The following is a 24,146-nucleotide window of genomic DNA, read 5'->3' as shown; positions in this document are numbered from 1 at the left end:
ATGCAAAAAAAATATAAGACAGTATTATTGTATAATTAATAATAATAATAATAATAATAATAATAATAATTATTATTATTATTATTATTATTATTATTATTATTATTATTATTATTTTATTTTATTTTATTTTTGGACGGAGGACTGTTATGTCTAACAGAGAGAAACATTAGGGATTGATTTGTATATTAATTTTTTTTGGGACTAAGATGTCCATTTTTAAAATCTTTGAGGACTGATCTGGGTAATTATTTTGCCGAAAAATAAACTGAAAATTAATTTGTCTGCCGGAATAAAACCTTGGAAATTAATCCGTGTATTAATTTTTTTAGGATTAAAATGTCAAATTTTAAAATCTTTGATACTGATTTGGTAATTACTCTAAATTAAAAAATTCTTAACTTATTTCCTTTCAACATATATTTCTACTTGGGCGAGGGCCCAAAAAGTTGACTACAATAAATAAAGTAGATTCTAATAAGAACGTGACAAAAAAAATTACATAGCAGACATGAAATTAACTCATTATTTTTTATTATAATTTAATTAAATATAAAGTGTAGTATTATATGATTTTTCCCTATATCATATTCCTATCCGATATTTTAACCCAAAAGGAGTGAGGATTATAAAAAGAATAGTAATGTAGTATCAAAATAAAAAGGAAAAAAAATGAATGCAAATAATACAAATAAATAAAAAATAGTAAAATCTTGAAATAAATACTGACATTAACGGTACAAACTAGGATCTGACTCAGTGCTTATCCAGTAATTGAGGGATATAGAATACGATACATTAGAAAATTATGACAATGACCCATTTGGAATTGGAATTGGAATTGGAATAATTCAGCTTTTCTTTCTGGTAGCCCTAGTAAACATGTCTTTGATGTTATGTGATTCTGTCTCCATTTTTATTTTCTTAGCTTGTCTACCCCCCTTCTTTGCAATCGCATTTGAAACCTTCTTTTCATCACTTCGTTCCTTGAATGGGAAAAAAAAGAAATTATTAAACACTAAACAAATCAACATCCAACAAGGCAAATATGCTAGGGCTCATGAAAGGAAAAAGGTCTTAAAAAGGAAAAAAAAAAATGATAAATACCTGTATATCATTGCATAAATGTGAGCTATTAGTTCCATCAACGCTTGTATGTGCTTTACCATTGACCTCAAGTATATTTAACCTGCAAAACCAAAATTATCCTTAAAAGGGATGAAAATTCAAAATTAAAATGTTCAAAATAGGACATTTTGGAAGGGCATACTTAAGGTGGTTACACAAAAGCTTTAACCAAGGCTCATCCTTCAAGTACTCTCCTAATATAGAGACTGCATCCATCACTACATCAGTAAAATTCAGAATGTTCATAATAATTCATCAACCAAGAAAAGAACCGGTGACCAAAAGTATGATTTTCGCATAGGAGCAAAGTCAAGAATTCTATTATACTCTAGTATTTATATTTCCTAAATTTAAAAACGTACATCACACATCATTTGTTTCAACGCATTATGATGTACATATCTCCAGAAAAGGTTTCAGCCAGCTTTTCACTAAATAGAAACATCAGTTCTACAACTTGCAAACGATGGCACTACAGAATGCTCACACGTCTCTATACAAGACCCATTTGATTGGTTGGGACCCATGTTAAGGAGCATTTGCATAACTTTTAAATGTTGAGAGCATAAAAATTTAGACAGGAGAGACGGGACCACAAAAGCTCAAGTGTCTGGTAGCAGCTTCCATTTGCATATATACCCTCATCATTTTTGTGCAATATATACCAAAGTACAGAAAAATCCTAAATCTGAGACCAAACAATGTGCTTGTGCTCTCACTACCGCACAAACACATATTTCAAGGGCAACATCTATCAGTCTTTTTTTTCTCCATATGCAAGCTATTATTTAACTCCTAATTTGACCTTAACAGAAAAAAATTCCACAGAAGTTAGATGATAGAATGGTCATGGGCACTTTACATGTCTCTTTCTCTCCTTGAACAGCATAGTTTTTGTCCAATTTCAGTAGTGTCTCTTTCAGCTGATAAACCTAACATAAAAAGAACTATAAAACCTCAATAAAACCAAATACTAGCAAGTAGCAACAAAATCAAAGATAGCCAAACAAACACCTTAAGATAAAGAGAAAAGTAATAGATAGATTGCAGACCCTTTGTAAAGGCATCCAAGTATACTTTGGGCGCCTTTCTAGATGGATACTTGTAGACGAGTAATATTTACATAATAAACCTCACGTAGTTAGGCACTCGTTTGCTAAATAATCTACCACCTTCATATCATATAGAGGATGGATCCAATATTCAACTACATTTGTGTAAACTAGATTTCTTAGTGTCATGTGAACTAAATTGATAATTAAGAAAATATAGACACACCTTATAGCACAGCCAACGTAGAACCTTTGAGTCATCAAGCCTAAAGAATTTTGAGGATCCAACTTCTGCATATGCAAATGGGAGGAAGGGGACAAATTTAATGAACAGAATAACATTTAACTTCGATAACTATTACAACAACATGATCTCAGTAGAATAAGTCCAGACTCTATCTTACGTTGCATTCCATTAAATAGTCACCTTTATTGACAGTTTTATTGCAACATTACAAAGAAAACTTATCCTACTAACTCTGAGAATTAAAAAACAAGAGAATGACTAACAATGAGATCACCATGCTACATTGTCATCACCAGTATAAAGAAATAAACAACAAACTCATCATTTTTTTGCACAATAAATTTCTCCATGAGATGACAAGACAAATGAGCAGAATTTTAAATTAACAGAAGGTGTATAAGCAACGAACTACCTTTGACATCACAAACTACTTGCATGCAGTTCTCCACAGTCGAAAATAGTTGTTGATAATCAGGGAACCGATCAATAAACAAGATCTCATCTAACTGTCTGAACTTTCCAGGCTCATCCCCTTTCTGCATGCATTTTGAAGAATCGGTGCTATTGAGAAAGAAATAACTTTTAGGGAAGAAATACCCCAGAACTAACTAATCCCTTCACAACCCTCAGAAGTATAAGTTTAGTGGATCCAGGATGGCAACTAACGTCCAATCTGGTTCATCAACTGTAGTTCATCTTACTCAGATGAACAAGAACATATTAAGAAGAAAAAGAAGCACAGAATTACCTTCATTCTAGCTTCATCAAATACAGGCAACATGATGAAAACAGGATCAATTGGTGTGGATAAATACAACCGACCATCTACCAGAGTGAAAAATAAGAAAGATAAGAAAATTTGCAAACAATTTCTCTGAAACTATTATTTAATTACAGTTTCTTCAGGAGTGACAGACCAAAAGATAGAGACTACTAACACAAGGAGTAATAATGATGTTTCAATCAGACTAAGAAATTATATGGGACTATTACTTTCATCAGATAAGATATTAGTGAGAAAAAGCAATGTATCTAAAGTAATATCAACAATAATGCCCCACTTTGCATCTTAGAAAATCAAACATATACCTTCAGTTATATAATCTCCCAGAAACCAAGATCCATATAAGTTCTTAAACCACTGAAGTTCTTGAAGCACCCCATTTACAAAGAGATACTGTGTTGCATTTCCTGTCAAACAAATGAAACTAAACATTCAAAATCCTCAAGAAAGATCACATGAAAAATAAGTATGACCTTCTTGTCAGACCATCAAATTTAATGAAATTGTCAAGAAATCGAGATAGAAAACGAGAATTAAATCCTATCACGTGTCAAACAACTTGCAAATAGATAACACAATCATCAAAATTCATAAGACAAAAAAAAGGATATTTCTTGACATACCAGATTTGGGATGACGAAGCAATATCGTTCGTGCCAAACCATTTCCACTGCTACCAGGATCTGCACTTCCAACATTTATATAAATAACTAAATAATCAACAGCAGCTCTGCAAAACTGTAACTTGCCTACACTGTTGAGAAAAATACATAAACCACTGAAAAATACATGACTACAAGCCTTATGTTAAGGCTAGTAATCTTAATTCATCAATTAGTGTTGGGGACTCATTCTCTTCATTGTGCTTTGCCCTTGTCTACCCTAACATCCCAACCCTTCTGTATAGATCTCCATATATGATCCAATTTCAGTTAACAATGGGGTCATGCTTATTTATATGCATACTATTGTTCAGGTTCACCTGTCATTTACAATTTCTTCAATTCAAAGACCAATGGTTCCATAAAACTAAAGTTCATAATTGGTACACATATATAGAATATGAATAATCAAGAGTATCAGAAAATGTTAAGACTTCCACAAAATATACAATATTAATAATTGTTTTCCACTAAAAAACATAAAGAGAGGTCATGGCCTTCACAAAAATAAAAATATTAACATTAAATGGAAAAGTAAATAAATAGCCAGGCAATTGGGTGAGTTGCGTAGCTAGCTGCATTCTTCTTCCATTCATATGTTTCCTCTTGAGAATAATGTAGTATATGTCGAATATTAATCCTTTTTTTTTCTCGGAAGTAAATGAAATTCTTGTTATCAACTTCCATGATTCACAAATTACAAAATTTCATAATAATCAACTCAAACAAAACCACCATATACACTGTATTTGAAATTCACAAGCTCCACATTTCACAACTTGAAATGAAAACAATGAATATAAGTAACTTACCGGGTGCAACGAGAACGCGGGGTTCCTTAACGCCTTCGCACCAACTCATAGATTTAACCAAAAAAGAAACTGATTGAAATTTCACACACTTTTCCGTTTTTCTTCACTCACCAAGTGAGAAATCGAATGAATCCTGAACCAACAAACACAGCAATCTGCATTAGGGTTTGAAGCAACTGAAACGAACCGAACACACTTTGGCGCTTTGCAATGAACACACAAAGAGCGGGTTCGACTTTGCGCGCGCGCGCGCATCTTTCAGAGACCCTGAATTTCTTGGTGGGTCAGGCCCAGTGATAGGCCCAAGCCCAATGAAAACTAAACCACGACTGAGCTGACTGAGCAAGCTTCATCAGTCGGTTTTCTGAAAAGGAGGAGGACCCAACCCTTGTGCGTTCCCCACATTTTCATACCCTTTCCTTGTGTTAAGAAAAACGGAATTCATCATTTTTTCTGTTTTTGGACAAGAGACTCAACAATTCCACTTGTCTTTGGTGTGGGTTGGGTTCTTCCCGGCCCATAACAACGACTGAAAAAACCCTCAGTAAATTGCCAAAATCATGAGTTTAATACTTTAATTAACATACACTAATTAATCCCACGTTTTATTAACGATAAACTTAAAAAAAGTACTCGAAAATTTATGTCGTAAGCAAAACTAATTTTAAAATATATAAATAACAAATAAGTTCTCTAAATATTTAAAATTTTTAAAAATAGATATTATATAATTTTTAAAAAATAAAAAATTATATTTTAATATAATTTTTTATCAATATTATTAAAAAGTTGAGATATTTTAATTCTTAAAATTTGATTCTTTTAAATTAAGTGAATATTTGTTAATATTTTTGTGAATGACCAAAGTACTTTAAAAAGTAAATAAATAAAATTAGATATCGAAATTTGTTCTAATTTTTGTATGCAAGAGATAATTATTTAGAAGATTCATGCAAAAAAAGAAAAATAGAGTAAAATTTGATCTCTAAACTTTTTTTAACAAATTCTTTTAATAAAAAATTGGTCATTCATGAAAAAGATATTAAAAAAATATTCACTTAGTATAAAATTACTAAATTTTAAAGATTAAAATATCTTATTTTTTATAATACTTGTAAAAATTATATTAAAATATAATTTCTAAAATTTTTTAAAAATATATATTTAATATTTGGTTATTTTTGTCACGCTTTTAAATATTTTAAAATTTATTTATTATTTATATTTTTTAAATTTATTTTTGTTAGTAATATAAATTTTATAATTAAAAAATTATAATTAAAAAAAAGATCAAATTTATAGTATTTCTTATAGTTAAAAAATTTATAAAAAAATATAATTAAAAAATCAAATTTATTTTTTTTTCATACAAATAATTTTAGGATTATTTTTATGAAATTATGTAAATAAATAAATATTAATGAAGGTAATTGTATCAGTAGTAGTAATAAATATTCATTGGGTTATTACTTATTACATATTTAAGAGGAGAAGTAAAGTAACGGTAAAATGAATAGAAAAGAGACTTTTAACGAAGATTGTAGTGCCTTGTATCCCCTTTGAACGCACTTGTAATGGCGAAGAAGATAGCATGTAGATTATCAATTTTGAGTAAATTTTATAATGGTCTTTGAGATTCAAGATATTATTCAATTTAGTTTTTGAAGTTCTAATTTTATTACGGAAAATGCTAGTTTTCCTTTAACTTTCAACTTTTAGTCAGTCTTTTTAAAGATTTATTATTATTTAATTAATTTAAATACCTACTTTCACGTATTAGTTAGTCAAAAAAAATCAGGAGAATTATTTGCTTTTTATTTTCTCTTTTCTCTAAAATTTGAATAAAGGACAATATTTAAAAAATACCTAGTTGTACTGATTTATTATAATAGTCCTTTAGATTGAGTTTCGGGACATTATAATGATTCTTAGACATCTTTTCGATGCTAAACTGTCAAAATGTTGATATAGTCATCCTTTGCCACGCAAGATATGCAACAGCAAATTGACATGATAAAATTGTAATTGGACCTAATTTAGTCCCTCCCTCTCTATTTGACCCTAATCTTATTTGCTCACTCCCAATCTAAATGTTAACTTCGAGTTAAATCTCAATTTGGCCTGATGCTCAAAATGCCCCCCATAATTTCGTTGGCCCCAATTAGAACCCCTAAATTTGCATATGTGGCTCCGCCTTGTCCCTACGATTATCTCTGTCATCGGAATGCTGATCTGGCGCAATTATATGACATGGTGGACTACACGTGGTCTGTTACGTGCTGAGTGGGATTGCTAACAGTTATATGACCTGGAGATGGAATTTTTTCTCTCAATCTAGCCCATATGATTGAAATAAATCTCTAGAAAAAGGCCCGAAACCCCCAAACTGATAATTCATCATCGTCTTCATAGAGATGATTGGGAGCAGCAGTCAAGGTTCAGGGAGCTCAAGTAGGTCACGTTCACATGGAACGTGGGCGAGGACCACCAATCGCATTAGAGCAGGAAAGGTTCCTCAATGGCGTGGATGCGAGATGCGCCCTATTCTTCGTTGGTCTGGTACAGACGCCAATTCTGAGCGATCATTTTTTGGTTGCCCAAACTACAATGTGAGTTGTTGAATCCTGGGAGCTTATTGGAACCTTCTTATTAATTATTTTTTATGTTAGTTTTTTTCTAGTATTGTTGCAAACCATAGGGAAGAGATGGTGCAGGCTTTTCGTATGGGCGGATGAGGAGGATGAAGCTATTGTTGGGAGAGTTGACTCTGCAAGAGATGTTGACCATTGGAAAATGAATTTAAGCTGGACAATTAGGAATTTAGAAGCTGATGTTAGGGTTTTAAAAATATGGAACTGTGTTTTAAGTTTGTTTGTGTCTTCGATTGTGGTTTTATGTATTGGTTATGACTTAGTTGTAGGAAAATAATATGTGAAATTATTTCTGATTGTACAAATAATATTGACTTGAATGCAATAGATATGTTGAATATCACTTTTTGCAAGTTTTATTTTCAAGTTGGCTAATATGGTGATGTTGAATATTATCAATTTTTGCAATGTAGTGGTATGAAGTTGCAGTAAAAAAATAGCACCTAATTAAACATAAATTATTATAATAACTAATATGTAAGTTTCATTTTCAACTTGGCTAACATGGTGATGTTGAATATTATCACATTTTGCAACGTACACGTATCAAGTTGTAGTTAAAAACAACACCTAATTAAAGATAAATGATTATAATAACTAATAGGCAAGTTTCATTTCCAAATTGACAATAAGGTGATACTAGAACTGACAGTTATGACAGTCATCAGCATTGATGTCTATCTAGTATCATCATTATACAAAATACTAAAATCATTCAAAATAGAACCACCTATTTAAATCCAAACTTAAACACTCTATATCAGTTTACTGTTTCTGACTTGTACATAAACAAATCCCAAAATACAATCATCAAGATGAACCCAAGTTTAAGATAATTGGAAACTACAAAATAGAAAGCATCTCATCACTTCTTCCTTAGAGGTATGAAGCCTGGCGTAGGGATAAACTTCATGACCCCTGCCAATCTTGCTGCTGCCCCAGAACTTGCTCCCTGCATTGGGTCTATATTTGCAGCAGGTGAGGGTTGAGCTGATCTTCTCTTTGGGGGCAACTTCTTTGGCCTTGTAGGTTGAATTGAAACCGTGGAGCAACTTATTGTAAGATAGTGAGTCAGTTCTGCTACAGAAATGTGTAGGCAAGAATTATTGTTTAATTCTTTGGAGTGAGTTGGGAAGTCATATCCCTTCATTAATCAATGGTTGTGAATAAATGGGTTGTGTGATTTCAACCTCTGAAGCTGCAGTATCATTTTCAACATTGTTACCAGCATCATTTTCAATATATTAGCAACATCATGTCCATCATTACTAGCAGTATCCCCATTATGTTCATCAGCACCAACATTGGCAGCATCACCAGTATTTGCAACAACAACAGCTTTAGCAGCAGCAACAGCTTCAGATGGCTTCATCGTCAGCCTTTGTATGACTGTAGCTCCTTTTAGTGTGGCCTTTTGTCCCACAATAGGTATAAGTAAACTGCTTGTACTTTCTGTTCAACTTAGTTGCACTTTTTTGCTTTTTACTACCTGAAGATTCCTCATTGGCATCTTTTCTTCTCATCTTTTTCAAAGTTTCTAGCTTTCTCTTTACTTTAGGAGCTAGAGGCTTAAGGTATTGAGATTTTTTTCATAGTGCTTCTCCTGGAATTGGATTCAATGAGTGCAAGTATGTAGCTCTATAAGAATCCATAGTCAGTCATTTGTGACAAAAGTCCTTAGGATCTTTGTTTACCCTTTATAATGCAGCACATGCGTGAACACATGGCATTCCTACAATTTATGTGACTTGTTAATGAAATTTACACAGTAAGCCCAATAACATTAACAAATATTTTATGGCTAATCTTATGTACTCTAACTATAATTAATTACCATCAATATTAAACTAATAAAAAAATTTATCTAGGTAATAGTCACCTCAACAACATAAACAAATCTATATATATTAATCTGGCTCAACAACATAAACAAATACATATATTAATTAAATTTGCCAAAGTAGTTCAAGTCAGCTCAACAACATAAACAAATATATATATTAATGAAATTTTTAAAGTACATATATTAATGAAAGATGGATCTATTATTTGCCAAAATCTGCAGGTACAAATGCTCTTTCCCAAATCAACTGCCATATTGGTTGGCCACCCATGAATTTCAAATCTTTCATAGTGTTCATCTCCACTCCAAATAGGAAGCCACTTTCCAGCTTCTTTCCTTATTTGTTGTAGTCTGCTATGCTGAACTGGGGTAACTTGAATATGTGATTGGCTAATTTCACTTTGTTCTTTGCAATTGACCTCATTGCAAACATCCTAACCTCCTCCAAAAATGTTATAATTGGCTTTATCCGGTACTCCTTGATCCTAGAGTTAAAAACCTCACATGCATTATTTATGATGTTATCAATTTTTGGTCATGCCTAAAGAATGCCTTGGTCTACGATTCCTTAGGCTATTTGTCCAAGTAAGCCCACGCTTCTTCACTTCGATTCTGAATTCTATCCATTTTCTGCTAAAATCCATGCCTTGTAGTTTCTCTAGCACACTCCCATAAAAGACCTCTAAGTTCTAACTCCTTCCATTGCTTATTAACGTTCCTCCACAAGTGTCAGACATAGAACCTGTGGTGGGCTGTCGGCATTACCTCCCATACTGCTAGTATAAGTCCCTGCACCATTCAATTTATTTAATATCGTGCCTCAAACAGACCCCTCAAAATATATTAATGTACTCAATAAGACCCCTCAAATATTTTAATGAACTCAATTAAAACCTTCAGCAAGTTCAGGAAATTAAATAAATGAATGAATTCTTTTACCTTCTGCATGTCTGACATTATGCACCACCCATGATTTGGTTCATCAACATCATCAACCAGTAGCTCCAAAAACTACCTCCAGTTCTCTTTGTTCTCTATCTCCACTATGGCCCAAGCAATGATGTAGACATGATTGTTGGCATCCTGGCCAACTGCAGAGAGGATTTGTCCTCCAAACTATGTCTTCAAGAATGCTCCATCTAGGCCGATTAGTGGTCGACACCCAGCCTTGAATTCCTTCTTGCATCCATCAAGGCAAACATATATTTTTTTAAAAATGGGATCTGAATCGAGTTGGGGACTAACACCAACTTAATGGTGGATCCAGGATTATTCTTAAGAAGAGTCTCTGCATAGTCCCTCAACCTTAAATACTATGCAACCATATCACCATATACACATTTTGTGCACCTGTAAGGGCTCTAGTCAATGATGATTTGTTCAAATTCAAGTCACATCTTCTCTTGAAATATGTTGTTTCCTCTCCATGTTTTAGGTTTGGCTACTTCCTAAGCATCTTGACTAATTTTCCTGCAAGCCACTTTCTATTTGCAGCTCTGTTTTTGCTCTTTTTGGGACATATATGATCATTATAAAATGTCTTCATTTGCCAACATGTCTCCTCATGATCTTTGCTTGCATAAGCCACCCACTTACATCCTTGTTTTTTCACTTATAGATTGCTTTTGCCATATAGCTCTCATTCGTTCTCCATTTGCTCTGCCTCCCCTCTTATATAGTGAATTCCCTAACCGCTTCAATGAAGTCTTGTTTAGTGTTGAACTTCATTCCTACTTGAAGGTTGTAGTCTCCGAATCTAGCTCCCTCATTAAATTGTGGGAACACATCATCACTATCATCTGCTGTGTCCTCATCTTTGCTGTTTGGGGGAGTTTTCATCTCTTCATAGTACCAGGAGGCATTTCCATCCGAATCAGCAAAATATGGATCATAGGTATCATATTCTCCACCCTCGGCAACAGTTTTATTACCTAACACTTCTACCAAGTCAACCTCCTCATCAGAGTTCACCACTAGCATATCTTCTTCCAATAGCATTTTTTGTTTTCCCTTGCTCCAAGCAGACCCAGGTGCATGTTTCAACTTATGATTCTTCTTCGTCACTTCAAATCGTCCATTGTCAGTCTCAATTTTACTTGAGCTTTCAATAGCCCCTGGCTTATAAAGAGAGTCTTCAGCACTCTCATATGAATCATTACTACTGCTGCTGTCATCCTCATTACTATGCTTATTTTGTTAAACTTTAGGTGTTGATCTACTAGCTGACCTGGTCACAGGGGGAGTGAATTTGACAGTGGTTGTTTTGGCAGCTTTTGGTTTGTTAGAATTTGGTGTAACTTTTTTAGTTGTGGGCTTAGATGACTGGGACTTTGGTTGGGTTTGCTTGATAGTGGTGGGTTGACATAAGTTGGGCTTGGAGATAGTGTGCTTCGTAGTGGTGGGCTTAGATTGGTTGGCCTTGGATGTAGTGGGATTAGCAGTGGTGTGATTAAATGAAATAGGCTTGGATGTAGTGGGCTTGGCAGTGGTGAGCATAGATGACTTGGGCTTCGATGTAGTTGGTTTGGCTTCATTGGTGGTTGTTGACTTTGTTGGGGCATTAGCTGATGCATTAGGTGGGGGTTCGGTAATTGAAGTATGTAGTCTCAACATTTGATTTTGTGCCTGCATTAAAGATGGGGATTGTTGGTGTTAAATCAATAGTGGATTATTTGGTGGTGGTATGGGGTGGGTGCTTGTATTTGGGTTTGGGGTGGAAATTGAAATGGGGTTTGGAAAAATCTCATACAAGTCTGGACCTCCTCATCATCAAATTCTGGTTGGGACACTCCATGTTCAAAGTAAACATGTACAATTCCTTGGTTATTCTTCGCGTGAAAACACATCTCCAACAACTCAGAATCATGTGAAAGAGATCTTAACCCAGTCTTCAGAGGTCTTCCAAGAGCCAGCCACCAACATTCCACAATGTTATCATACCCTAACACTTTGTAGTAGTCCCTAATTGAAAACACATCCATCGTGTCTTCATCTAACCCAATCAACTCATTAGTGTTGTCTCTAACATATACTACATTACCATCCTCCTTGGTAACAAACCTACCTCCATGGTGAAATACTATAGTTATATGGTCATCCATCTGCAAAGAAATTTCAAAAAAATTCAGACTAATCTTTATACATACGACATTCATAAGAAACCATCCCAAAAGCACCACTGTCAAATCTTTCCATTACAATATTAATCCTAGACCTACAACCAACTAATATCTCACTCATCAAGAAAACTAACTTTGTAGCAAACTAAAAAAAAAACAGCATCAAACCCTAAGTCCTACATTTCATGTGTACATTAACCACAACAGTTTATTAACACAATGGAACACAAAATATAGGGAAAATCAGTAACCAAAATTAAAGTAGAAGATAGCACATTGGTAGCAATGGATTTCATAACTAACCTCTTTATGAACAATATAGTTTTATGCTTGTGGTTTCTTCACTCTTGCCAAAATTCCAAGTTTGCATAGATTTTCAAAATGGTTAGAAGGAGCTCATTTGGATTTCACAGCAACGCATCAAGGAAAACAAGGAAGAAGAAGAAGAAGAAGTGTAATGGTTTTCTTGATGTTTTGCAACTTATGATCATCGTAGTGGGAAGAAAGAGAGTTTTAACCCACAAAAAACTGAAACGACGTGGTTTTCAAAGGGTTTGGGCGCAAAATCAATACGCCGTCGTTTAATAATGTCCATCGTGTAATGTAATTGCGCCAGATCAGCATTCCGGTGACAGAGATGATCGCAGGGGCAAGCCAGAGCCCCGATTGCAAATTTGGGGGTTCTAATTAGGGCCACCAAAATTGTAGAGGTCATTCTGAGTATCGGGCCAAATTTCAGGGGCCAAATGGAGATTTAATCCGTTAACTTCTAGTGCTTGCTTCTTCCTCCTTCTTCCTCCTATCCACTCCGATAAAAATTCATCACAACCAAATAATCTTGTCACTTTAATCACACAAAACACTCTCACTGTTGTTTAGCACAACGCACTTTAATCATCTTCGTCCCTCCAAAACCCTCTCAATCCCCTTTCTTCTCTCTCAATTACCCTCTTCATTCTTTGTTCTCTCTTTCTTTCCCTCTCTTTTGGATTTCTCAAATTCTATGGTTAGGGATTTCTCCTTTTTCTTCAATTTTTTACGACTCTAAGAGTTACCCACATGGTGCAGACGTGAGGGCACCCTCACGATTTCTTCTTCAATGGTGGCCACAACCGCCGTTGCCGCTACCGCCAACCTACTGCTGTTGCTCGCAGTGCCTCTCTCCATAACTCAAGGAATGGCATGCTATTTCTGAGAACCATCATTCGTCGAGATACCTTGAGGACAAGGTGTTGGTTTGGTGTGTCAACATCTTTTTCCAAGAACGATGCTGGAATATAAGCGTTGTTCTAAATCGAAAAAAATAGATGATTCCATCTTTTTGTTTGTTTTGTTGCTAGGATTTGGCAAGGTGTTTTAATGCTATAGTCCTTTTTTTCTCATTTGAAAACAGATGTTGTTTGGCGTATTTTATGGTGGACAGTATGATCATTAGTTTAGGCAAGTTGCAACGAAGCATCTAAGTTCTAAATACTTGATATTTGATTTCTAGCTCTTATTTATATTTAATTGTTTATTATGTTATTTGTTATCGAGGGAACAAGGCCTATACATTTCTAATGTCTGATAGAATGTTGTCTCATATCAATGTTGAGTAAATTTCAGTAACTGCAGATACTCTGAAGGCTTTGATTAAGAATAAGAAAAAGAAGAGCAAGAAGAAAGGGAATCCAATTTGAAAGTTGGGATGAACTAGGATTTTATTATGGAGGATGGATTAAATTGGCTCTAATTGCAATCTTGCCATGTCAGCTTGCTGTTGGACACTCCTGCATGGCAAAGGATGATCATATCAGCACTTCGACAACTGAGTCAGCACCGAAAAGATACCCAGGGACCATTATGGTGTCTGAAGCTCAATCCGAGGGACTATTATAATGAATTGGAATCTTGAGGATTAAATTAGGTAATCCTGTGAATCTCAAATACCGTTATGAGGATTTACTCTCTCAATCTAATCACTCTCTTGCGGGTAAAGCAAAGCAGTCACTAACACCAAGCACCATGGTGTGTGGGTTAGGTTCTGCTCTTCTTTTCTCTTTACTTTTCTCTTCTCTTTTGTTATCAATGTTAGCATTTTTAATGGTGCCACCAATTCTCACTTTTGCTATCAATGTCGATTTTTATGATTCTTTCTTTTTTATCAGGGTGTATAAAAACTTTTTCTTTCTTTAAGTTCTCTATGCTTTAACATCTTAATTTTGACATGTTAAGATTTTTATTTTTCAATTATATGTGTGAATCGACTTAACCAATTTGGCTCTTTCTTGATTCAACTTTTTCCAATATTGGATGTGGTATTGCAGAACATTTTCTTGAAGGCAAGGGCTCTTGAGCAAAAAGGGACAAGGGGAAAAGTTGGATAAAGGCTAAATTTTGTGGTATGAACGCCTTTTTCTTCTTTTTTGTTTGTTTTCTTGAATTGCTTCACTTTATTTCTTTTGTGAGTTGGGGTTGGGGTTGAAGCATGATATTAAGGAAAGATCAAAAGTAACAATGATTTTTTTTCTGTGGGGGTAATCTTTTAAGTTTTAAGAATGAAATCATCTTTAAAAATATATTTATCAAAAATCCAGATGTGAAAATTACAAGCAAGGGTTGATTCTAACCATCTCTTACATAACATACAAAGTATTCTATGTCCTGCAACACTGCCATCTCTATTTGCTTGTAATTTATGAAAAAGTGAACATATATGAACCTTTCTAATCCTTGTATTCATTCAAACTGGCTATATAACAGATTCTTGTTTGCTTCCCTTAGGTATATTGATTGTTTCCAACTATATTTAGACTATTGCTGCAAGTTAGCTATTACTCTCCTCGAATTATCATAATATTGTGTCTTGTATAGTCTTGTAAGCCTCCTACTTTTATTTACTCTTCTTGAACTTTTTCTTGATAATAATCCTTTTTTAAACATGTTGGGTGTTACTTACCTGACAGACAGTAAATATTGTATATTAAGTTTATATACATACATCTTTGCGATAGTTTTAAACCACCGCAAAACGACATACTGGAGGTTTCAGAAACGTTACGGTTTAGTGGGTGGAGATTTGATTTTGTGGCGGTTCTAATGAACCGCTGGCACAATTGCAGCAAAATCATGGATTAGTGTCGGTAGATTTAAACTGCCGCTATTTGACCAACTTTGAATTCGACGACACTTTGCTGACGGTTTTGAACCACTGCTATTTAAGGACCGTTGAGTTTTTCAAATTTATTTAGCGGCGGTTAAAAATCCCGCTATCTGATATCCATTATTTTTAAAATTATTTTCGGCCATATTGTAACCGTTGCTATTTCCCCGGCAATGGCCGCAAAAATATTGTATTTTGCATCGACAATCAATGCTTTTTTTTTAATTTGAATGTATTTGGTATTATTTTTTATTTCTTTTGTTATTTTGGAATTTTTAAATATTACAAATCTTAATTATTTTGTATTTGAAAAAATAATTTGATGAGTAAACAACATTAGCAAAACTATAAAGCAAATTCATATATTTATCCAAATATCAATAAAGTGTATTCCTTAATAAAAGTTGCATAGTTAATAATAAAAAAGTGTATATTTAAAAAAAAATTTCCAATCCTAAGATGTACTTTTCACTTTTTCCCTCCAACGAATTCATCCATGCAGGGAGGTCTAGTGGCAGCTCCCCACATTCCCTTTGAATTAGACATCTCTGAGCACTCTCCATCGCCTGTATATTTATTTTTCCGGCTGCTACTTCATCCTCACTACCTTTCTTTTTAATTTCTCGGTCGCTAGCTCTGCTTGTAGTTCAAGCAACACCCTTTGGGTTTCCTCTCTTTGAGCTCCATTACTCGACTGATGGGAATTCGTACCGAAGACTTGACTAGAAGTCAGTCTGATACCCATGCCATGCACTCTACCCGAGTGCTCCTTTTCGAGAGCTTGAGCAAGCGAATCATTCTGAGACAACAGTCTAGAGGATTCATCATGTTGCTCAATCTCCGCAATTATTTCCTACACACATAGATAAGAAAATATAAGCATTTATTAGCTAGTTGCTAACCGCATAGACTTTCAACACAATTTTAAAAAATAAAATCTACGAGAAACAACTTAGCAATTCTTAACATATTACTTATACCAATAGACCGAGTTGCATCATGGAGATAGGAGCCATTAGGTCGTTTGTGCGTTAATGTCCACAACTTTCCTCTACCAACTCTCCTCCCTTGTCGTTCCGACGGTAACAATATAGTTTAAAAAGTGAATATGTAGATGAAGAGAAGGTTCAAAAAGTGAGTCAAACGTAAATTACCTCTTCTTCTCCGAGCCTTCCCAAGCTTTTCGATCTGCTAGTGTGAGTGTATAGCTGCTTCGATCGATTCACAGTATTTTCCCTACACTTCTCCTATCATGCCAACAAAAGTAAAGGTTACTAGACACCATTTTTTACTAACTCAATGTAACATAAATAGACTTTTTCTGTTATGAAATAAAATTATATTACCTTTGTGTCTTCACTATTGCGATAATCAAGATACCATCTCCAATGATCTGCAGTAATCCACGGTGGGCGGCCTTCAATATTTTGTTCAATAGTCAGTTGTGAGTCATAATGATCATGGTACAACCTGTTCCTCGTTTCCTTCCAAGCCCTCCCTAGCATTTTTAAAATTGTACGCTTGATAATTCTCCCATTATCTTCATCAAAATAGAACATTTCCTACAACAGTAAAATTAAATTGTTAGTAGGTGTCAAATTAAGATTCTCGAATTCTACAAAAATATAAGTTTTTACCTTTACACATTCATTATAGATCTTGTCCTTGGAGCGAACCTTTCTCCAGTCTTTCTCGCAAATTGGGAATTTGGTGTAGTCAGATCCGAGCAATCCGAGAATGTCGCTCAGTATACCAGCTTCAGCTCCAATTGGTTGCAGGTTCCTGTTGTACCTGAGTACAATCTTTCTACTATTAGGTGGCTTCATAGCTTCCTTACACTCAAATGAGCTTGTTTGATTGTGCCATCGGATTCTGTACATCATAGAACTACAAGAAAATGGAACATTTATAACAAAATTTGTATCAAATTTAAAATTGTTACAAAAAATTAGTATTTTGTAATAACAATTTTTGATTGTTACAAAAGAATAATGTTTTGTAACAACATTACAAGTTGTTACAAAACATGATAATATTTTGTAACAACCTGTTTTATTTTGTTACAAATCATGTTAGTCTGTATGAGTAACATGTTGTTACAAAATATTATTCTTTTGTAACAATCTGTTTTATTTTGTTACAAATCATGTTAGTCTGTATGAGTAACCATTATGGCTAAGATGCGATGAAATCATAGAAAAATAGAGAAAAAAAAATTTTATTAAATAAATTCTTGTATACCAATTGTTTTTACATCCCAAAATTCAGTGGTCTTGCTTCCCTGCGCTTTTGAGCCTCCGATGTAACAAACAGGTTATCAACGTGTTGCTCAAAAGAATCTACCTCATCTGCTTCTGGGTTTAAGTATTCATCGTTTGAATCTGAGTTTTGAACACCATCCGTACAAGTCTGTGGAGCAGGTGGTGGTTCGCCACGGGGCGGATGAAAGGGGCGTAAAGATGAGGCTGCAAGGGAACCACCGCCACTGGATAGGGAATTGGGTAGTCCACTTGATGGGAGGATGAAGCTGCAGCAGATCCTACTTGAGGTTCCTGGCATGCTGTGTCTAACTTGGATATCTTCGTGTAACGACCTATCCTGGACATCTTAATATACTGCATTTAGATCATAACATATAGAAAAAAGCATTTGAATATTTTTTTTCTCATATAAAAATGCATCCATACATAAACTAAAAAATCTTCACTGCCAAAAAATATAAGCACAACAGCAAAATTTATGTTATAAGTGCAAACTATATGTACAAAATTTGATATTTATTAGCACAACAGTAAATCCAAACCAAAATATAGAGAAACATAAAATCTTTGAATCAACACCAGGTTCAAGGCAAAAAATAGCAGCAGCCTTCAACATAATAATGCAAGTAGACTTGTTCAACACTTCAACCTCAACACAAAAAAATTATTAGGTTATATAACATATTTGATTATTTTAATAACTGATTATTATGATCTAACAAAGTATTTTAGCATTACAAATACTCTCACATTGGACATGGGATTGATTTTAAACAAAAAGTGACCAAGATAATGCTCAACAATCACAATCCAAGGACAATTTTGATAACTTTTGTGGGGCTATATTTTATGTTAAGCAGGATCACTACATACAAAGGATAGATTATTAGTTAAACTAAATATTGTACAAGCGAGTGATACTTACTGTAATTTATGCATGTATAAGCAAAGTGAATTAAAGGGAGTACCTCTTTATTCATTGTAGAACAAAGCTCAAATAACACAGGTGTAGAAATGTAAACCGGTCTAATCCAAATAATACAAAGAAATTCTTTGAAATATGAACAGAGGAAAGGATAGGTAGCCATAAACATAGAAAATGGTTATGTATATACTTTGCAATTATTTAAATAGTGTAAAAATGCATGCAGGAGGAACATGGTCATTTTTGAATATAAAGCGTACGAATATTTAACAACTAATAGAGTGTAGAGTTTGGCAAGAAGATGAATGACTCAAATTTTGGGAGGAAGCATGTTTGCTACAAAATTATTTTTTAAAAAGGAATATATATCATAATGTTTTTCTCTTTTCACTTGAATTGAGTGTGTGTGGCAGATGAATAAAGCACAAATAATGAGAGAGTCACTTCTTCAACACTTATTTCTCCCTTAAACATGTTGCATTTCTAGAATTGCAGTATTAGAAAATCAGGAGAACAAGCGGCAAAAAAGAATACAAATAAACTAGGTAACAATAAGAAAATTAAAAGGGACATTGCAATTACAATATTGTGACTACCCAAATTGTATTGGCTTTACACAGTTTTCAATTTTTGATTATTTACATACAAAATTAGAATTTAAGAATAACAATTAACAATATGGAAAGCAATAACTCCTGTTAGATAACAAACTCAAATTAAATTAAATTAGCAACACCAATATAAAGAATATACAGTCAACAATAACTATGAAGTGTATATGCAATAATGACAATTGAAGGAGTAATAAATTGAAAGAGGGAACAATAGAATACTGAAGCTAAAAGATTAGAATTGCTGAGAAAAACTTTCTCATTAGTCTCATTATAAAGCAATCATATTCAGCAACAAAATTCAGGATTAAGAAATTTTTAACACAATGAATGGCACCAACATATACGCGCACCTAACAAATCCTACTCAGCATTAACTCACTTAAAAACACATTAAAAAATACCATAAACCCAAGTCAAAACTCCCTCAACAAAATAACTTAGCTAACAAGATCAAGAAAATCATGCATGTCAACTATAAGCTCATTAATGGCCTCACTTTCTCTAAGCAAATCAGCAACCACACAGAATGAATAATTGGTGCTTACCAGCAGCAGGAGGAATGGTATTGACGGCAAGAGAGGAATGACGGGGCCTCGGACAGAGATAGAAGGGGCTCGAGGACAAAGGCTTGCTGTGGGGACAAAGACGTCTTCTTTCGGCCGACGATGACGACAATAGATACCAGCTTGGGGATGACGACGGGTACAGCGACGCCACACCTTCAAGCACGACGTGGAGAAGAAGACCACAGCCGACGGCAATGGATAGAGGGGCTGAACTATGTAGGGTTTAGTAGTAGTGAGAATAATAAGGATTATATGAGTGGGGTGAGTTCCACGATTTGAGAAGTGAAGGAGTAATATATTAGAATCCTCATTAAGTGCTAATGGTAGCATCAAATTATTATAATTAAAATAATAATAACAATAAATCATTGCAACAGGATAAAAGAATGCAAATAATAATAATAATAATAATAATAATAATAAGAAACTAAAACAAAATACTAGTAATAATAATAATTATAATTATAATTATAATTATAACTATACTAATAATGATGACAATAATTTAAGTTATAATTATAATAATAATTACCGATTTTAAATTAATATGAGTACATTAACTTTGTTGCTTAAAATTACCGATTTTAAATAATTAATTTTTTAAAATCCGGAGTAACATAATTAACGGGAAAAGTATAATAATGCTACTATAATAATTTGGAGCAAAATAAATTAAATCATTATTTTAAATTAAACTTAATTGAAATTTTAGGTTATAAATTCTATGCCTAATGATAAATCTGTATTCTATTTCGTACCCAAAATCCACGCATGTCTTTTAATTAATCCATATTATCTCAACGATGTAATAATCATGATAATAGACAGCAATGCTTTAAGCAGATTCACTATTTAGGGGATATATATTTATATTCTTTATACCATAATTACATATATAGAAGAAAATAAAAAATATAAAAGCCTTATATTCAAAGGAATCATGTCTCCAAATCATTCCAAGTTACAAAATACTAACTGCGGTAACTCAAGTCAATTTGAGTTCAACCTCCAACAAGTTCATTGCTACTTTATCAAATTCAACATCCAAATACAAAGTTACAATCAATTTAGTCCCAAATTTTCAGGCAACAAGTCCAACCAAGGTTCGTCAGAAATCAAAGGTATCTAACAAGAAACAATTGTAATCTAAAATCCAAGTCAAACTATCAAACAAACATGGCACTGGATTCGATGGTCCCAGAACGTTTGGACCATTAAATAGTCCCATAACAAAACATGTTTTATAAATTTTTTTAATAACTGTTAAATAGTCCTTATTTAATTTTAATTACAAATTAATCCTTTATATATTATTTAATTATAAAATTTATTTTTTATTTTATAAATTATTATTTTATCATTCATCTATCATGTTTATTAATAATAAAAAACTAAAACAATAACAAATTAGATCTTCCATTAATCGTAATAAATATTTTGCAATCTTAATCGATCATAATTTTATCATTGATCCATTTACATACATATTGGATTGAGAAAATCGTGTTTGTTAGAAATTCAATCGATTGGATGCACAAACCAATCGATTGAAATTCAGGCTTTCTAAACTTCAATCGATTAGAATTGATACACGATCGATTGAATTTTGCACGGCATGTGGGGTTTTTCTATTCAATCAATTGAAATCATCAAAGCAATTTAACAAGAATTTTTTCATTATAAATTAAAAAAAAAACCATTATTGTACTTCTATATACTCTGGAGACGATGATAATTGTTGCCATTGTGTATTGTGAAGCTTAATAATTTGAGTTAGCCATTTTTTTTAGAATTTGAAATGAAATTCGCCTTGCTCTGCATAAAAAAAATTCGTATTTGAGGAATTAAAGTTGAAAAATTGAGTTTTGGAAAATAATAATTTTTTTTATTTTATTTCAGAAAAAAATCCATTACTAAAATATAAAAAAATATTTTTTCATTACACAATCAATTTCATAAATAAAGAATCGAAATAAAGAATTGCAAAATTAGAGATTATATTCACTAATCTCGATTTTGTAATCAAAACAATGGATTGTTTTCTAAACACTATAGTAAAAAAATTGATTGGATCTCTATCGCCAACTGTGATTATATTGGATATTAAAGAGATGGATAAACAATGAAGAAAAATTTGATATTAAGTAGATGGATAAACAATGAACAAAAAAATGAAAAAATTGATAATCAATTAGGATTGAGTAATTGTTGATAGATTATTCACTAATTTATAATCTTAATATTAAAGAAAAGATAAGATTAGAGTATCTAAATCAAAATAAAAATTTAAAAATTGAAGATAGAATTTTAAAGATAAGATAGATGAATAATAAAATAATAATTTATAATCACGAGTAGAAAAATTTAGAGAAGCGTAACATATAACGCATTGCACAATTCAATCGATTGAATTGTGAAAATCTATATTGGTTTGAAAACTTAAATCGATTGGGTAATATGACCAATCGATTGAATAAGAAAAACCCTACATGCCTTGCAAAATTCAATCGATTGTATATCAATTCCAATCGATTGAAGTTTGGAAAACCTGAATTTCAATTGATTGATTTGTGCATCCAATCGATTGAATTTCTAACAAACACGATTTTTCCAATCCAATACGTATGTAACGGATCAATGATAAAATTATGATTGATTAAAATTACAAAATATTTATTACGATTAATATAAGATCTAATTTGTTATTGTTTTAATTTTTTATTATTAATAAACATGATAGATGAATGATAAAAAATAATTTATAAAATAAAAAATAGATTTTATAATTAAATAATATATAAAAGATTAATTTATAATTAAAATTAAATAAGGACTATTTAACAGTTATTAAAAAATTAAAAAAACATGTTTTGTTATGAGACCATCAAATCTTTTGCCAACAAACATGAGTCAAAAGACCTCATTCTCTTTTGGTGTTTTATTGAGGTCAAAAGTTAGCATGGAAGCATTGTGTCCAGTAGAAACAACCTCATCAGAACTATCGGCTGGCACAACGTCTTCTTCTTGCATTGAATCTTGAACTATATCTCTTGTCTCTTCTAGAGTCCCTTGAATCCTATCCCAAGCTAAACCTGAAAGATACATCATAAGCAATCAAGTCCAAGGTATTACAAATTATACAAAAAAAACATGGTTAAGCTTAACACTATAAACGTCTTGTTTGGCTTACGTTCCCAAATTCGTGTAAGACCTCTTTCTATAAGAATGAATTCTTCTCGAGACGTAATTTCAAGTTCAACAATCAGACTATTCTCATAGCATGCCTGCACAATATAAGAAAGTACAGTTTGAAGCAGTGCAATAATTGGAAGCTAGAAGTCATCAACACAACTAATCAGAGGCACTTTTCATTCAACATCGACAACATTTTAAGCTTCGAGACAACTAAAGAATATGTCAACTGGAAACCATGGTAACTAATTAAATAATAAAGTGCAAGAAACTTATAAAAAAGTAGAATTTGATATGGACTAAATTTTTGTTCAAAGCAAGCAGAGTTTGATATGTAGTTCAAAGATTCAAAGGTAAGGACTGATACATTCACTACCAATAAATTACAATAGTGAGTTATGGATTTCAAAATATGCCATTCACTAAACAAAACAGTCCCAATCAACATCACTAGACTATCAAAAAGTTTAAGTTTGCAGTTAGATGAACATTATTTTATTAATGATTCTCCAAAAGGGATACATGATTGATCACGTTAAGGAACATACATTGCAAAATAAAAATCAAAATCAAGCTCCAGATAGTCCATGTTATTCTATTGTGGACAAGAACTTGGAAAAAAGCCAAAGAAAACAAAAACAATATCAGAAAGTGGCAGAAGCTATAATGAATTATAAAATGAATGAGGAGACCGTATTTGTAACTGGTTGCAACTGCAAGATACCTCTCACGAGGTTTCATGTTTCACTATTAACAAAATTACAACCACAATTTCTTTCTTTTCTAATTTATATATTATATATTTATTCAAGACTTAGTATTAAATTAGTAGTAGTACCACAATAATGGTAATAAAATAAGGTTTAATTACTCTGTTGGTCCCTATAGTTTTGCGAAATTTTCAATTAGGTCCTTGTACTTTTTTTCCTTTTAATTGAGTCCTTGCACCAATTTTTTTTTAATTGAGTCCCTACACTTTTTTTTCCTTTTATTTAGGTCCCTATACCAATTCTTTTTTTTTTAGTTGAGTCCCTATAAAATTAAGCCAATTACTACTAAGAGGGACTTAATTGAAAAAAAAATTTAGTGCAGGGACCCAATTAAAAAGAAAAAAAGTATAAGGACCTAATTGAAAATTTTACGAAACT

At 32.8% G+C, this 24,146-nt stretch overlaps 2 protein-coding genes across 6 annotated transcripts; both read right to left on the bottom strand.

Annotated features, from left to right (window-relative positions):
* Positions 1–692: 692 nt before the first annotated feature.
* LOC107623916 (ribonuclease H2 subunit B) lies at positions 693–5,074 on the bottom strand. Of its 2 annotated transcripts, none has more exons than XM_016326319.3 (10): positions 4,686–5,074; positions 3,835–3,894; positions 3,517–3,618; positions 3,176–3,252; positions 2,840–2,963; positions 2,407–2,471; positions 1,991–2,060; positions 1,271–1,346; positions 1,108–1,189; positions 693–986 (listed from the first exon to the last, which is right to left on the bottom strand). In XM_016326319.3, exons 1-10 carry the CDS (start codon positions 4,732–4,734, stop codon positions 852–854), a joined length of 840 nt encoding a protein of 279 aa, XP_016181805.1. In that variant the 5' UTR covers positions 4,735–5,074; the 3' UTR covers positions 693–851. The 2 variants fall into 2 exon arrangements, with proteins under 2 accessions (XP_016181805.1, XP_016181806.1); XM_016326320.3 differs by having other exon boundaries at positions 1,271–1,334; positions 4,686–4,930.
* A 10,731-nt stretch (positions 5,075–15,805) lies between these two features.
* LOC107624253 (uncharacterized) lies at positions 15,806–20,069 on the bottom strand. 4 transcript variants are annotated; one of them, XM_088483247.1, is made up of 6 exons: positions 19,786–20,069; positions 17,682–18,038; positions 17,078–17,327; positions 16,787–17,002; positions 16,595–16,687; positions 15,806–16,293 (listed from the first exon to the last, which is right to left on the bottom strand). In XM_088483247.1, the coding sequence occupies exons 3-6, from the start codon at positions 17,321–17,323 to the stop codon at positions 16,030–16,032; spliced, it is 819 nt and encodes a 272-aa protein (XP_088339373.1). In that variant the 5' UTR covers positions 17,324–17,327; positions 17,682–18,038; positions 19,786–20,069; the 3' UTR covers positions 15,806–16,029. The 4 variants fall into 4 exon arrangements, with proteins under 4 accessions (XP_088339373.1, XP_088339361.1, XP_088339363.1 ...); XM_088483235.1 differs by having other exon boundaries at positions 17,682–18,055; positions 19,786–20,053; XM_088483237.1 differs by having other exon boundaries at positions 17,682–18,046; positions 19,786–20,053.
* Positions 20,070–24,146: the final 4,077 nt, after the last annotated feature.

The sequence above is a fragment of the Arachis ipaensis genome, chromosome B10, assembly GCF_059453495.1.
Source record: "Arachis ipaensis isolate K30076 ecotype BB chromosome B10, ASM5945349v1, whole genome shotgun sequence".
Lineage (NCBI taxonomy): Eukaryota > Viridiplantae > Streptophyta > Magnoliopsida > Fabales > Fabaceae > Arachis > Arachis ipaensis.
This window is presented reverse-complemented; position numbering and strand designations above follow the sequence as displayed.